This window comes from Orbicella faveolata, unplaced genomic scaffold (assembly GCF_042242905.1).
Source record: "Orbicella faveolata isolate gen_17 unplaced genomic scaffold, um_ofav_v1 contig_2, whole genome shotgun sequence".
Taxonomy (NCBI): Eukaryota; Metazoa; Cnidaria; class Anthozoa; order Scleractinia; family Merulinidae; genus Orbicella; species Orbicella faveolata.
In genome coordinates this window covers 28089652-28105000 of record NW_028301547.1, presented here as the reverse complement: position 1 = coordinate 28105000, position 15349 = coordinate 28089652, and the positions used below count along the sequence as shown (strand labels likewise).

The 15349-nt window shown below is 38.7% G+C and overlaps 2 protein-coding genes across 3 annotated transcripts in view; one reads left to right on the top strand and one right to left on the bottom strand.

Moving 5' to 3' along the window:
• LOC110063501 (tRNA-dihydrouridine(16/17) synthase [NAD(P)(+)]-like) overlaps positions 1 to 15349 on the bottom strand; it is a 55766-nt gene that overhangs the window by 35013 nt on the left and 5404 nt on the right. Inside the window, exon 7 of one of the 2 annotated variants that reach the window (XM_089290619.1) lies at positions 14150 to 14315. In XM_089290619.1, the coding sequence (XP_089146745.1) occupies positions 14150 to 14315 (166 nt within the window). The remainder of the gene's footprint in view (positions 1 to 14149; positions 14316 to 15349) is intronic. The other variant, XM_020770496.2, reaches the window with a different exon arrangement.
• Positions 9152 to 13243, top strand: LOC149112697 (uncharacterized). Its single transcript, XM_089290621.1, has 2 exons — positions 9152 to 9788; positions 11531 to 13243. The coding sequence occupies exons 1-2, from the start codon at positions 9713 to 9715 to the stop codon at positions 11869 to 11871; spliced, it is 417 nt and encodes a 138-aa protein (XP_089146747.1). The 5' UTR covers positions 9152 to 9712; the 3' UTR covers positions 11872 to 13243.

Genomic DNA, 15349 nt, shown 5'->3' with positions numbered 1-15349 from the left:
TAAGTAGAGATGCCCCTGCTCTTACTACATTTAGAAACAAAATTAGAAAACTTAACTTACCAGACTATGTTACCAATAACAGTACTTAATTGCTGTAAATTTTGGAGTGAAAAGATTACGTTGTAAATAATTCTGATCATGTTAGTATTGTAATTTTAATCATTTTAGTATTGTAAATATTCATTTCTAGCATTTAAGTACTGTAGGCTTATTCTTGTTTAGCGTTCCCAATTAATCCGTTAGGGAAAAATACTTGGACACTTAACTAATCGTTCTTACCTTATCTTGTAATTTTCATGCTTTTCGCCTAATTTCAATAATGCCTGTTACAGTGTGGATTGCTATAATTACTCTTTAGTGGCTTTATATCGTGCAAATTTTATTTCGAGGTTTTGCACTTTGCACTTTGCACGACATGTTCAGTCATATAAGCAAGACCAATAGCTAACTTCATTTGCACTGAAATGACGAAATACAGATCTGCGTCTTACATAGAAACTAACATCTCCCACACTACGCCGGAGAAATTTGAAAACGGCGTTAACACTCTAACAACGCATCAAATGGTTTGCGCCCACACTACGCAGGAGGATTTGTCTTTGAGAAACTCTGGGTCAGGGAAATCTCTTGATTATCGTGAAAGCATCGTTTTCGAAAAGCTCAGTTTTCAAAGCGTTTCCCGTCCACACTAAAACGCAAAGCCCGCGTTTTAAAATTCCTCCAGTTTGAGGAGCGTATTCGAAAAGCTCCATTTTCGTGTTGGATAAGTGTGGAACGTTGAACTGGGCCTTAATAAAGATAACATTTTCCAAGACAAACATATTTGAAGACAAACAATACGGGAAAAAAAGACTCTTTAGAAAATGCAACAATCTGTAGATATCAAAGACTAGTCGAGGCGGTTTATGTTAGTGTAAAATTCAGCTGAAGCTAGCATAGAGTGAATCCACAGTCTTGTGTTCCACTCTGATTAATAATAGCATTTTACTCGATCCAAGAGTGCGCAAAATCGATTGCGTGTTTTAACAAATATTTATAGAAAGAGTAGCGAAATGAATTAACGAGAAATTCTAAATTACAAACAAGGATAGAGCAAGCCAACAAAAAAGGAAAGGATGTATATCATTTGAAAATGATAGTGGTATTTAATGTCGGCTGCAAAGGAACCGTTCCAGTACGAGTGAAGCCGAGTTTCTCGCCCGCTAGTCGCGCAAAAACTGGGGCGAGAGTACAAATGAACAAAGAAGGGGGTGGTGGGGTGAGCAAGGGAACGCTTGGTGCGGCAAAAATGCGGCAAAAACTCTTTCGTTTCTACGGGAATGCTTTCTACGCTGACTATATTCGTTGCTGTTAATATACTTCAACTGACTGTACTTGTGCTCTTAAATATTTTGCCGTTAACAATAAACGTTTCTCATAATTAATTCAAAGAATAATAATAACAAAACGTCTTCTGAAAATTTAAGGTTTCGTGCTTATGGAAAATGAAAATTTCATCACTCAATCCCAAATGAAACTGAACTAGAAACACTCATTTTTCCTAAAAAAAAAAATAAACTAAATGACCAAAGACCAATTAAGTTTTCAAACAATCAACCATGCATTATGTAAAGACAACTGATCTTTACATAACAACGAGATTCCATCTTACAAGGACAGGCCTTAGGGACCCTCAGGTCAGGCCTTGGTCGTCACATGGTCGTCACTTGCCATAAAAAAAAAAAAATTACACATAAAAATTTACACATATAATCTTTGACATATCTGCGTAAGGGACATTTCGGTTTCCCGTGAAACCATATAGTAAAAGCCATTTGACCAGAATTTGAGCAACTACAAAAGCGACCCAGACAACTCTTACAATTTAGTGGCAATAAATATTTCTCCTTTCTCTCCTACCCAATGCCCCTCGGGTCTCTATTGCTTAACAGCAGGAGCCATAATCGGGGACGGAGACCGTAAGTCTCGGGATTCGCGCGCACCTATGATATGGGACCATTTTTCTATTTTTAGAACAAATTGCGCCATCCTGACGTCATATATCCGCGCGGATTCACGCACATGTCGGGGGCTCTCGCGTGGATGTTGTCACGTTGCGTGATCAAATGGTGAGAGTTGAGAGATTCTCTTGCGTATTTTTCACAGCGATGGCCGGGAATAAGGCAGGGAATACGAACCAGGGCCCTTATATGTAGTTTTATGCTCTGAGCTAACGGAAAAGGTGAGTTTTTCAGGGTCGAATACAAGACTTCAATCTCGCGCTGGGAATGAATAATAAGATCTGCTCACGCTAGTTGTAAGCTTGCGCGTATGTTTTTGCGTTTGTTCTGACTTAAGAATATAGCAAGAAAACTCTCTACTCTGGTATCGAGTTAATTTGTGAGTTTCTCAGACAATGCTTAATCATAACCAAAACCTGTTTTGATGGTTTCTTCTTGTTTCTGCTTGTTTGGTGAGTTTGCAAAAGTTTTTGAAAGGAAAGTCTGACGCGTACAATTAGCTCATTTGCATAGTGCAGCTCCTGCATTTTCAAGTCCGAGTCGGTGTTTTCGATTGTCAACAAATCTTGACAAAGATTTCTTTCGTTATCTTTTGTGCTGAGATGCTGTAACAAATTTAACGAACGCAAAAAAGGCTACTAACATCATGTGTGTTTCTTCAACATAAGCATAGTGAAGTTTTACACTGCGAAAATGAAAATAGACAAGGAGTTTTGATAGCTCGATCAACAAAATCGAAATCGTTATTCCAAGTTGATTAAAAAAAGCGTCATCGTAACTTTGCTGATTATTTCTGCTTCATTCACATATTTTCAGCTTAGCTTTTAATATGTTCTCAAACATTTATCAATCTTAAAGATATTTAAAAACTATAGAGTTATTGTTTCAGTTCGATGTACGCTTTCACACGAAAGTGCGGCGGAAGTACAATTTGTCATGTTTACTGACTGTACAAAACACGTATCGCTGGGCGCTCTCATTCATCGACAACAGAAAATTTACTGGATTTTTACACGAATAAAACTGAGCAGTATCTACGGACGTAAAGTTATTGGGCCTTGATGAAACATCAAGCGTTGCTTACAATTCAACCGAAACTCAAACTAGCAATTATTTTGTTTTACTTTTCGGTCGCGATAGACTGACAAATTCCTCGCAAGCGCGTGGCAAGAGAAGCTAAGAAACTATGAAGTCCTGAAGCTCTGCTATACCTAAATATATCCAGCTAGTTTTTTGCTGTGTAATGGAAAAGCTGTTAATCTTCAACATATGTGAAATTTAAAGTGGAGTAATGTACATGCATCCGTCGGAACACAACTTGGTCAGCGATAAATATGAGCTTACAGCGGAACACACCTAAATTCGACACTGTCTTACTTCACTCAAACTGGAGCAGCTTACGACGAAAATACTTAAGCAAAATTCCAACAGACGTAAACGCGTTGAGTTGTGGGCCAAAAACATGAAACATTTCGGGAACTTCGGACGCCATTTCCCCGCGCGACATCCGCAAAAATCCTCGCAGCATCTACGCGCGTGTGCCGCAGGCGATGGCGTAATTTGTTCTAAAAATAGAATTATTGTCCCATATCATGGGGACAACTCCAATACTAGAAATGGCTTACGGTCTCCGTCCCCGATTATGGCTCCTGTTAACAGTCGTTACTTACGTTGTCACGCAAAGCTTTTCACAGGAGGAGCGTGACGTATCTATCCACATAACGACCGCGGGTAACTGAATGTCCTGTAGCTCCCTACGAGACAGATCATGAAATCTTCCCGGTTTCACCTGACAAGAATCCCCGAGGGGGGTACTCCCTTACATGGGCTATATAGGTATGTGCGGCCCCAAAGGGTATCGTTTTTCAGCCGTTTTGGTCATAAATAGGGTATCGATTTTGGCCATTTTGGTCTTATATAGGGTACGGTTTTTGTACTCTAGTCTTGAATTGGGTAAGTTGTTTAGAAGAAGCTACTTTTTCATCATTATCGATGAGACCATAAAAAAAAGCCCCTTCAAAAATTATGTTTAGGCCAACTGTGTCAGCCGCAACGGTCATAACTAAGGTATCGAATTTTTGGTCTGGTCATAAATGGGGTAAGGAAAATCGCAGATTTTGGTCATAAAAAGGATAAGGTTTTGGGAAGCGAGCCGCACACCTCCACCAAATTTTTCTGGAAGTATCCCTCGGGCAAGAATCAGGGGTGAGCACAAAGAAAATGACCGATTAACTGGGAACATCAGTCTGACCATACATTGCACTTTAACTTGAAAAGCAAAAGTGGTTTTACTCAGCCCCAACTCCCTTTATTTATTCCTTTAAACATGGAGAGTCGGTAATCTGGGGAGAGAATAAATTAAACAGGGTGCTTGTTAAAGTGCACCTAACCCCAAAAATTTTTTTTCGCTAGAACGAATCTACTTATTATTTGAAATAGTTCTGCGAAAAAATTTTTGGATTCCGTTAAATCCTCGATTTTCTGTGCCACGACGAAATCTCGAAAATAGCTCCAAAACACCGCCATTTTGTTTCACGACCGAGTTTGAGGAGAATGGGTCCAGCGGCTCTTGTGACGTCTACCCAGGAAGGTTGGATATCTCATTTCCTCTCATCTCCTTCAGGATGGTGCAATACACGTTCGAAAAGTGCGCAGAAACGCCTTCCAGAGGTGCTATCGGCTGTTGCAGCAATATTCCAGATTTAAAGAAAGGTATACTGTACAATTTACTGGCGATGATCGGCTAATGGTGCAATAAAGACGTAAACGATGGTTGATTTTGTCGAACCGAAACAAGCGAACTGAATCTGTGAGAACCATTGAAGAACTCTCACTGGAATTTGTTCCGCAGACTTTCGAACGCTGTTTTCATACATTTTCTGCTTAAAGCTAACCAGCAATTTGTAGAAATACCACCGACAACCTATATCTTCCAATCCCGCAGTATTTATAACATAACCGGCAAAGTTGTGTGATCCGGTCATGATCAAGAAGCGTTATACTGATACGTAAATAGATCGCAACTGTACGCCGCCAACCAACACTTATTTCTCTTTCGATTTAGATGAAAGTCGAAGATTAATCCTCTAGAATTACATGAGAACAAAATTGTTAGACTCACAGAGTTTTTCGAAGGTTTGGAAATCAGCAGTGCGACAAAGATTCTGTGCAATAGCGTCGAAAATATGACCGCGTAACATTATCTGCGGACCGCTTAGGGAACACATCCTTTTCGCTTATCCGACGAATTTCACTGCAAACTTTGAGAACAATTTACATTGGTTATTTGGAGTTACGACTTAAAACGTGTGACAATGTGAAATCGGTAATTGTATGAAATGTTTCCTTCCGCCTTGCTCCCGCAGCTTCAAAAATACAGGTCCACACAATACGATTTTCAATCGATCGAAGCCAATGTTTTGGAGGTCATCAAGTCTCGAAAACTGCAACACGTACGTCGTTCTTATAAACATGAAGCATTCAACTGAAAGTAAAACACAAACTGGATTTAACAGAACCTTGACAAAATACATTCTCGGTAAGGACAAATGTAAACGGGCTATAAACACGCGTGGGAATCTTATATTTAGTTGACGAAATTACCATCCAAAGCAGTCCTTGAGTTTTCTTTCCTGCGGTTCGTTTGCCTGCTCCTCCACTTCGTATCTAGCTTTCCATTCCTAATATACAAGCAGCTCGTCCGCAAAGACGTCTTCCCCGTCGTCGCTTGAAATATTGCAAATTGTTCTCAAAGCTCTAAGCAGTGAGTTCACAGTTGTCGAACGTGCTCGATCGAAGTTTATTTCGGAGCCTTCCGAATCGAAACTTAACTCTGACTCCAGTGACGAAAAAGAAATGATTCTGAGACAAAACTTGGACGTTTTAGTCCCAAAATACATCGGAACGATTAGTTTTGCATTCTATTTTCTCGAGCAAATACAGTGAGTTGACTGAGGCGCTATTGTGTTTGGTTCCTGGGTAGACGTCATCAGGTACCGCCGCCCCAGACTCCCTAAAACGCGGTCGTGAAACACTTAATCGCGACTTTGAAAGGGCACAGAAAATCGAGGATTCAACCAAATTCAAAAATTTCTTCGCCCAAATGCTTCAAATAAAGTCTAGATTTGTTTTAGCGAAAAAAAATTCGGGGGTTAGGTGCACTTTAAAGAGCGGCGCGACATTCGAAAACTGCGGAGAAAGAACCCACGTTTGAACAATAAGATGATCACGGGAAAGAGCGAAAGCCCCGGAAAAAATGAGCGACAGTTGATTTCACAGTCGGCAAGAGTTTCGCTTGAATTACAAGCAGTCCCTTCGTCCCTGCATGACAAAAGGAATCTGACAGAATGCACGGGCACTCAGCTTTTTCTGTAACGATCGCAGCGCTAGTGAACACTCTTCTTTTAATAAGAATATTGTTTTTCCAGCCGAGGTCGAATATTCTTATTTTCCTGTCGATTTAAGGCTGAAAATATTCTTGTCAATATTCTTAGAGATTACAGCATATGACATTCTGTTTTCGAATGTATTTGGCGTCTTGATAGCGTTAAAGTAAATTTGAACCCAGCCTGCAGGTATAATAGCCTGATAATGGACATTGTGATCTTGATCATGTTCTGTGGCCTGATATCACGCCCATAACTTCTTGCAGAAATGTTACTAGCATCGAACATACGGCTAGTGCTGTTTTCGTTGCTTTTTGGCCAGTTTTGCCATTTAGAGAAGTGAATAATTTTATATGGTTTAGTTAAAAACATATGATTGTCGTATCTACAAATTTTCAACACACAAAATTATATTCTTTTAAAAATCTCAGCCTCGGGTTTATTTTTAAAATATTCTTAAGATTTCGCAAATGTCAGCCTCGATGCTATTAAAAAATGTATTCTTATGAAAAAAAGGGGGTATGAAACCAACCAGCCTTCACTCACGCGCCAGTGAGTCAACAAACGCAATATCAAGACTTTTTTTAAATTCGTAATTTGATATCATATACAGAAGAAACCATTTCTACAGATCAATTTATCATACCGTATTAAGTGTAAATATGTGAAGTTTCATACGAAGCCGTTGCCCACTTGCATGAAAATATGAGACCCCAAATACACCAGTTTGGGATACATTTCTTTGTAGCAACTGGCAAGTTTGCGGTCCCATATGTCCATGCCCGGTGGGCATGTCCCCTGGGATACATTTCTTTGTAACAACTGGCAAGTTTAGGGTCCCATATGTCCATGACCCGTGGGCATGTCCCCTGGGATACATTTCTTTGTAACAACTGAAAGGTTTGGGGTCCCATATGTCCATGACCTGAATCTGAAGGTATGTTCCCTGGGATACATTTCTTTGTAACAACTGCCAAGTTTGGGGTCCCATATGACCATGTCCTCTAGGCATGTCCCCTGGGATATATTTCTTTGTAACAACTGCCAAGTTTAGGGTCCCATGTTTCCACGAGCTTGCAACGGATTCTTATGAAACTTCGCATATTTACTAAATTCGGCATGATAAATCGATCGGCGAGGCTTAAATCTTTTTTTTTTTATTTCAATGAATAAATCGGAAAAGCGTGACATTGTCGAAGCGGTCTTTTACTTCGCGACTAGCTTGCATAAATTGAAAATCGAAACGGGTTCAAGCGCTGTTTCGGCTACGATTCAGCTATTTTCGCAAAAAAAAAAAAAAAAAAAAAAACTGGCTACGTATATTTTCTCACAAAACGAAATCACCCGATGTCAACTTTCGAAAACTTCGTTCGTACTAGCAAATCGCGAGCGTGCCGCTAAATTAATACGTCGCGAATTTGACGGCAACAAAAAGGTGTTGATTAGAGCTTGTATTTACACAGAATCAATAACACTATTCGCTAATGGAACTCTGTCGAGCCACGTTGAAAGACAACAAGACGGTATGGCTGCAAACAACAAACAACTTCGTATTAGAATATATTCTAAGCAAAAGTAAACACCAAACGATGCAAATACGTCGATTATGGTTATCACACCTCCGAACAATGTCTTCATCCTTTCAGCACGTCAGAACGTGTTGCAGTCACAATCGGGGACAAATCTTCATTTAGTTTTAGTTTCATTAATTTCAAATGGAAATAAAGGGTACGTCCGCAGCGCAGGTGTAAATTATCTCTGAAGTGGACCCAAACGCGCAATGAAAATTGTTCACCCCAGGGAATGCATACCCTGCGCAACAGAAGTATTATTCTGAGCTTCCGACAAAAAAAAATTGTGAGCGAAATTTCCAGTCGCGATACAGCACTAGCATGGTTTCCTGGCGCCAGCAAAGGCTCAAGTGTCAATTCTCAGTACTAATTGCTTCCTATGTCTTTGAAGTAAGCATTGAGAATTTCGAGGTGCATCAAGTCGATATCACATGTTGATGATTTGTTTTTATTCTCGCTGAGACGCACACCCAAGAGTACATTACAGATTCACTTTGCGACTTCATTTCTAGTGGAAAAGTGATCAAAATACCCTGCGCCATTTAAATCAGTAATTTTTTTTTTTCCGATTTATGACCCAATCTTAAGTTTTATATTTACAAACTGACGACGGATATCGGGCGTAGACTTTCATTTTCCAAGACAAAATCTACAGCTCTAAACTGTAGAATATGCAACGCTGAAGACGAAAACTGGACAGAACCATTCAACTTCAGAAGGAGAAACAATGGAACGACCCTGTCACTAGACTAAGAACCCTCACCCCTCCCCTGAGGCACTGACATTAAACTGCAGAACCGCCGCAAATTTCAAGAACCCAAAATGCTATTAAACCGTTCAACTAATTGCTCTGATCGTTTTAAATATATATATAGCTAAAAGTTTTCAACAAAACTTAAGCACAGAAAAAAATTCATCCCACTATTACGTGTTTTCGCTGTTATTGTCGACGTTTATAGTTTATTTCTGCTTTTGTAAATGCACACAAGGAAGGGGTCGGTGAGTTTGGTCGGTAACCGTCACAAGATAAATGAATATTGTATAGAATGTATCGTGCTCAACAGAGACATATTAAAGAACGTAAGACTCAGGAGAGCTAATACAGCTCACCCTCTGTGATTAATAATAACTAAAACAAACAAGTCAACACTTACAGGGGGCCAAAAGTACACTTACCCAGTGATGAGAAGCCAGCGAGTGCAATTTGCCTCAACTCAAGTTCTGGTTTTAATTCTGAAAGTTCGGCACTTTTCAATCAATTTTGTCACTTGGAGAAACAAATAAAGCGCGATGTGGAAATGACGTTAGATTAACGGAGGAAATGACAAGAGTTGTCAAGTGAGTGAGATGAATACTGAATAAAACGCAAATATTGCCCTGAAATAAAATGAGTCCGATGGAATCAAACATTTTATATCAACTGCTTGTTCTGTGACGTTTGTTCACAGCTCGAATCTTCGCATTCTTGAAAATCGCGGGGAGTGCACGACAAAAATCCTAATCGACTTTATTATTGAATCGTCTCTGGTTACAGACTGAAACAATCACGCAACCAGCACAACTGTTAGAGAAGATCAGATTTCTGAGGCCGTAAAACGCGCGCGTTGGCGCTCGATATAAACAAAACACAACGTGTTCCACTCTCTGCGAGTAGTTTGTCAGCCGAAAACGACAGAAGAACCAAACCTTGACCTTCTTTCGATATCACTTGGTCGCACATTCCACCTCGAGAGAGTAGCCACCCCAAGGGACTCAAATGAGGCTGTGTAGAGGAACATTTTTCCTCCTGCTCGTCATACAAGGGCCAGTAGCTCTTCAGAGTCAACAGACAGGTAGGTAAAAGTACTTCATCCACAATAATCTAGTTACTAGTTTTGAACGAAACAAAACTGAGATTTTTTAAAGGATAAAATATCATCGATAGGCCCTAAATCACAGACCATGCCGACCAATTTCCGATAGCTAAATAACGTGATTCAAATATTATTTAATAAACGTTTCAATGAGGTGGCAGCGTGGTGAATTATAAAATGAATAAAGCCGTCGCGATTGCAGACCGGATATTAGCCATTGATAGGTTTTCTCAGGTTGTCTTCAGCTGGCTTGCACGAAACCTCACCTCGTTTCGACATATTTTAGCTCGTTGAATTGAATGGCGTATTGAATTACTGCGACACTTTTTTTTAACAGTTTCTCCAAGGTTCGAAAGCGGGACCTATTTTACCTATATCAGAATGTATGGTAAAAGCACTGAACGAGAAAAATGTGTCGCCTGACAAAGAGTTAGTAAGATAAACTGCACGTGCCAAGAAGCTTTCAAAACAGAATTTATGCACGCTGATAAACCTGGATAAACAAACGACTGTGTGACTTGAAGTCACGTCCAGTTCATTTTCGCAGATTTTTGTTACTTGTCACAGTTAAATATATATCGTCGGTTTTTTTTTATTCACTATCATTTGATTGAAATCGCACTTTTAAAAAACGTTTTTGAGGAATTAAATCAGGTGTATTGCACATAGAAGAAGCTATAAAATAAAGATGTGTTATAAAATCAGGTGACGCCATTTACGAGTTTTAGCATGTTTTGAAAGCTGCAATTTACACTGTGTATAAACAGCGATTCCTCGTTAATTGCATTCTCTGCCACTTAGAGCCAGAACATGTCACATATGTTTGTCGAATTATAAACATCTCGATTAGGGAAAGGTGCATTTGCTAGACAAGATAATGGAATAAATTTTCACCAAAAGCGACGCGTTAGTTAATCAACAGCTTAAATTTCATTCCTGCTTCGAACTAAGGCCCACACGTATCCGGATATTTTTGAATCCGCAACTTTTTCTTCCCGGATACGGCTTCCGACCACACGCATCCGGCGTTTTCGGCAGCGAATCCGGATATTTTTGCTACGTGTGGACGAGGAAATTTTTGAATCCGGAAAGAGAAAGTTGCGGATTCAAAAATATCCGGATACGTGTGGATGGGGCCTAACTTGCGATCACTTTTTTTTTTTTTTGAAAGGAAGGGTATGATCGCAGTATACTTTCTACTGCGCTTCAATGAAAACAAATGCAGTTTTTCTCACATTTTGGTCAAATCAGCTGGTAGAAAACTTACTTGTCGTCCATGATATTTGTAACTTGTATTGTCCTCACCTCACCCCTCCCCCCTCCCCACCTCATGATATTTGATTGTAAGTTGGGAGGAGTGGTTGAAGCTGTACACTGAATTGAGAAGTGTGGAGATACTTTCCCAGGGGGCTGGGGACGATTAGAATATAATAACCTTTGAGGGACTTGATATTTTATTTTGAACAGAAACCTGAACATGTCAATTAAATTGGCCTTCTTATTTATACTTAGATATATACATTCATTTATTATTATTATTATTATTATTATTATTTAATAATCAATAACAACTTTATTCGATTATGATGATGATGCTGCTGATGATGATGATTATTATTATTATCATTAGTAGTAGTAGTAGTAGTATTTATTTATTTATTTTCTAATGCTATCTGTAAAATTCAGACTGAAAACACAATTTTTTTTCTCTCTGTCTATAGAAACAAACCAAAAAGGAAGCCTGTACTGCTATACATGTTATGTTACAACGTCTTGGGAAGACTGTGACAGGAACAGAACAATTGAGCTGTGTCCTGAAGAAGATAATGAAGTGTGTGTTACAATGAAAGTGGATAAGTGGGATGACAATAACAAACCCATGACTGAGTATGTAAAACACTGTGGTGTCGCAAGCTACTGCTCAGATAAAGAGTGTGAAGAATCCGGATTGAAATGCACTATTCATTGCTGTAATCAAGACCTTTGCAACACAAGTTTTACCATCTCGGCAGACATCATACTTGTTATAGTGATCTCATGCCTGCAGACAGTGCTTTATTAGTTATTACATTTTCACAGAATGATCGCTAACACTTAAACTCACATGGAAAGACTGTTTAACAGGATCATTTTGCACCTGGTTATAAGCCTGCTGCAGAATTGTTAACTTACTATAATTTAAGCCCTGACAAAGGATGTTAAAGATATTTTCATTTCTTTCTGTCATAGCCATTAATTACCTCTAAGTTTGAGTATGACATAATAGCTGATTTGTCATAGTGTACTTTTTCTCATGGTGTAGATCAGTATCTTTCCTGCAGTCTACAAATGTTTCTTTTGATATTGCAAATTGTCAACTTCTTCAATGGGTAGAAGGGCTTACTTTTTAGAGGAAATTTGTTGAGTTGCCAGATCTAGAACCTCTTGGAAAGTCAAAGTACTTGGTTTGTGAAGTGAGTCAAATACCAACTTCTGAACTTCTTCAAGATTATTAAAAATAACACTAAGGGGAATTTACGTTCCCGTCTTGGGACTAAATATATGTACGCCAACCACTGTCGGGGGCATTTGATTTTGAGCAGGTGATGTTCTGAACATCACTGTTTGAATTCACAGGACGGGTCTGCTTTGTACATAGGCCTTTAGTATAAACATTTAAAGAGAATAGGCAAGAGAAAAACATGAGTGACTGTTATGAGTGCAACACTCATGCAAACTCTTGGTTACATGTATGAATGCAAAATGTGAGAGTCATGTAAGCAGATATGAGGCTTGGACAGGATTATGTAAATGTATGTGACTATAGGGGATCTCAGGGCAGAAAAGTACGACAGTTAACAGTTTAACCGCTATGTTTCCATGAATGACAATGATTGAATGTAACTTGAATGTTGATTGTCCAAATGTATCCGGTTCCCATTCAGGCCGAAAACCATGCCTCAAACTTGACTTTGTACAGTTCAGAATGTACAGTATATGATCTCATGGTCATATTTCAACTGCTTAACATCACAACATGTAATTTAAAAAATATATTTATTACAATAAACCTTTGGGAATATTATTTTGATTTGGTACAAGGTTATAAGGGATTAAAATAATTTTAGATTTCTACGGCTTAATCATTCATCTGATGAATTAGCCTTTTAGACAAAGTAGAACATGTACGTTTTAACAACTGTTCAGACATGGTTGATTGCTTCAGTGGAATCGTACCAAGTTTTACAGCTGTTAACTTAACTACATGTAAGCGTACAGTGAATGATATGTTCTTTTTTTATAATCTTATCAAGAAATAAGATGTACTTATTGCTTAAGTTATTATGCTAAGCCTTGTCATTGTCAAGCAAGCAAGTGAAGCATGCCATTGTAAACTGATCAGACTTATTTAAATCACATCTTTGTGATTAAATAAACTAAACGTGGGAAAAGGTCTCAGTTGTACACTTGTACCCTTTTCATTTTATACTGATTTCTTTTAATGCTAATTTACTGTACACAGGCAATATTGCAAACAACTTGTTTGGCCAGTTTTTCAGCCACTGTGACATGAAATCCAGCGCCAAAACATTTAATTCGCGTAGCATTTTTTAAGACCATACAGGGCTACCTAAAGAGAGATGCTCATTTCAGGTGTGCTACAGTTTGCAATTTTCATGCACATTGCACAATGATGTAGTGCACAATATTGTACTGAACACTATAATATTTTCATTTTAATCGATCCAGTCCATTCTTGTTACCATACCACCCTTAACCCTACCCTCTATGAATTTCAAAGTTATTTTGTGGACGATTTGCTCTCTCAAGACAGATCTATATTAAATTTCTCCTAATCATGACCGTTCATTGTCAAGTGGACAAAGGATGAGAATACGAAAAATTAGAATATAGCTGCAGTATACCTACTATCATTGGAACCAAGCATGCGTATTTTGTTATAGATACATGACTGGAAATAACAGAGTACGTATGTCCCAGATTGTACGGTTGCCAGCGCAGTTACCACCCCACATGTTTTTGCTTTTTTCATACTATAGTCTAAACCAAATAGAAGATGGTGTTCCTATGTTTTCTAAAAAAGTAATGCACCTTGGAGGTCTAGAAAAAATGTTGAATGCACTTGCATTCCACTTGTGTGTCCTGTTGTAGATTTTTTTCTAAACCTCGAGCATACATTTTCTTGTGAACCTAGAACACCATCTTCTCTCTGGTAAAATAATCAACTATGGCAAAATAAGTAGATTCCTGGCAACAGCTCTTACCTTACCTTGACTTAAACATAATTTCTATAAGCTAAACAATTTTTTGTTAATACAAAATCAAGATCCTGTACTCACACAATCCTCCAAAGCCTAAACAGATGTCCCCTTATGTATGACAATAGGCATGGATGTTCATCCACCAGTGCCAAGTACTGATCTGTCATTTCCCACACAGGGGGATGTTCACCACTGAAAAGGGCTGGGTTGCTCAGATTTCCCTCTACAAAAATTACAGTGAAACCTGTATTAAGCAGACCCCATATTAAACGGACAACCTCTGTTACATGTAAGTGGACACCAGCTCAGTCCCTAAATTTTCCTCCCATATTTACTGTAAAATAAACCTGCATTCAGCAGTCACCTCCCTCAAGCAGATGCGGACACCAATATTAAGCCATTTTGTTGCACACAACCTGCAATAAGCAGACACTAAAAGGGCTCTCTATTTCTAAAAGCTCAGCTCAGACTCCTCTAACATTGTTAGGCGATGTCATTTTAAAGCTAAGTAGATCATTCAAGATTGATGCACTGACTAACTGGACATTGTGCTATGAGCAGTCTTTGATCTTACACTGTGTTACACTGTGTTACAAAAGGGTTAATGATTAACTATTACTGCTGAACCTGTTTAGAGCGGACACCCTGTATTAAGTGGACACTAATGAGTGTCTCAAGGGTGTCCGCTTAAGACATGTTTCACTGTTAGAGTAATTCAAAATATCAATAATCAACCTTTTTGAAAAAACCCTGAAACTATGCATTCAAGCAATATAATTATTATATTTTGTTATATCTCTCAGTTAGTACACGTGCTGTGATTGGTCAATTTAGTGGGCCCTACTCTCCTGTACGACCCACTAAAATAAAAAAATTTGGTTTTGTTGCCAAACTGTTTCGTGATTTATCAATAAGTGTTCTTAACTTTTATAGCAAGTGAAAGTTTAAAACTTTCTTATACTCTAAATTATGTAATAAAACGTGCTAACAACTTAAAAACAGTTTCAAACTGACTTGTTTTGCTTTTGAGGTGCGTCAGAAATTTGAAGCCTTTCCGAGTCCGCATGAATAGAAATCGTTTCCGAGCCCGTCAGTCACACAGTAGAGATATAATAAATACCTTACTAATATCGTCTTCTCGGTCCGTACTGTAAGTTACGGATCCTCGTTTTTTCCCCTTCGATTTATGGCCCAAGCGCGAAGCACGCGGGCAATAAATCGAAGGCGAAAAAACTCGGTCCATAACTTACAGTATGGACCTTGAACTCGGTTAGTAAG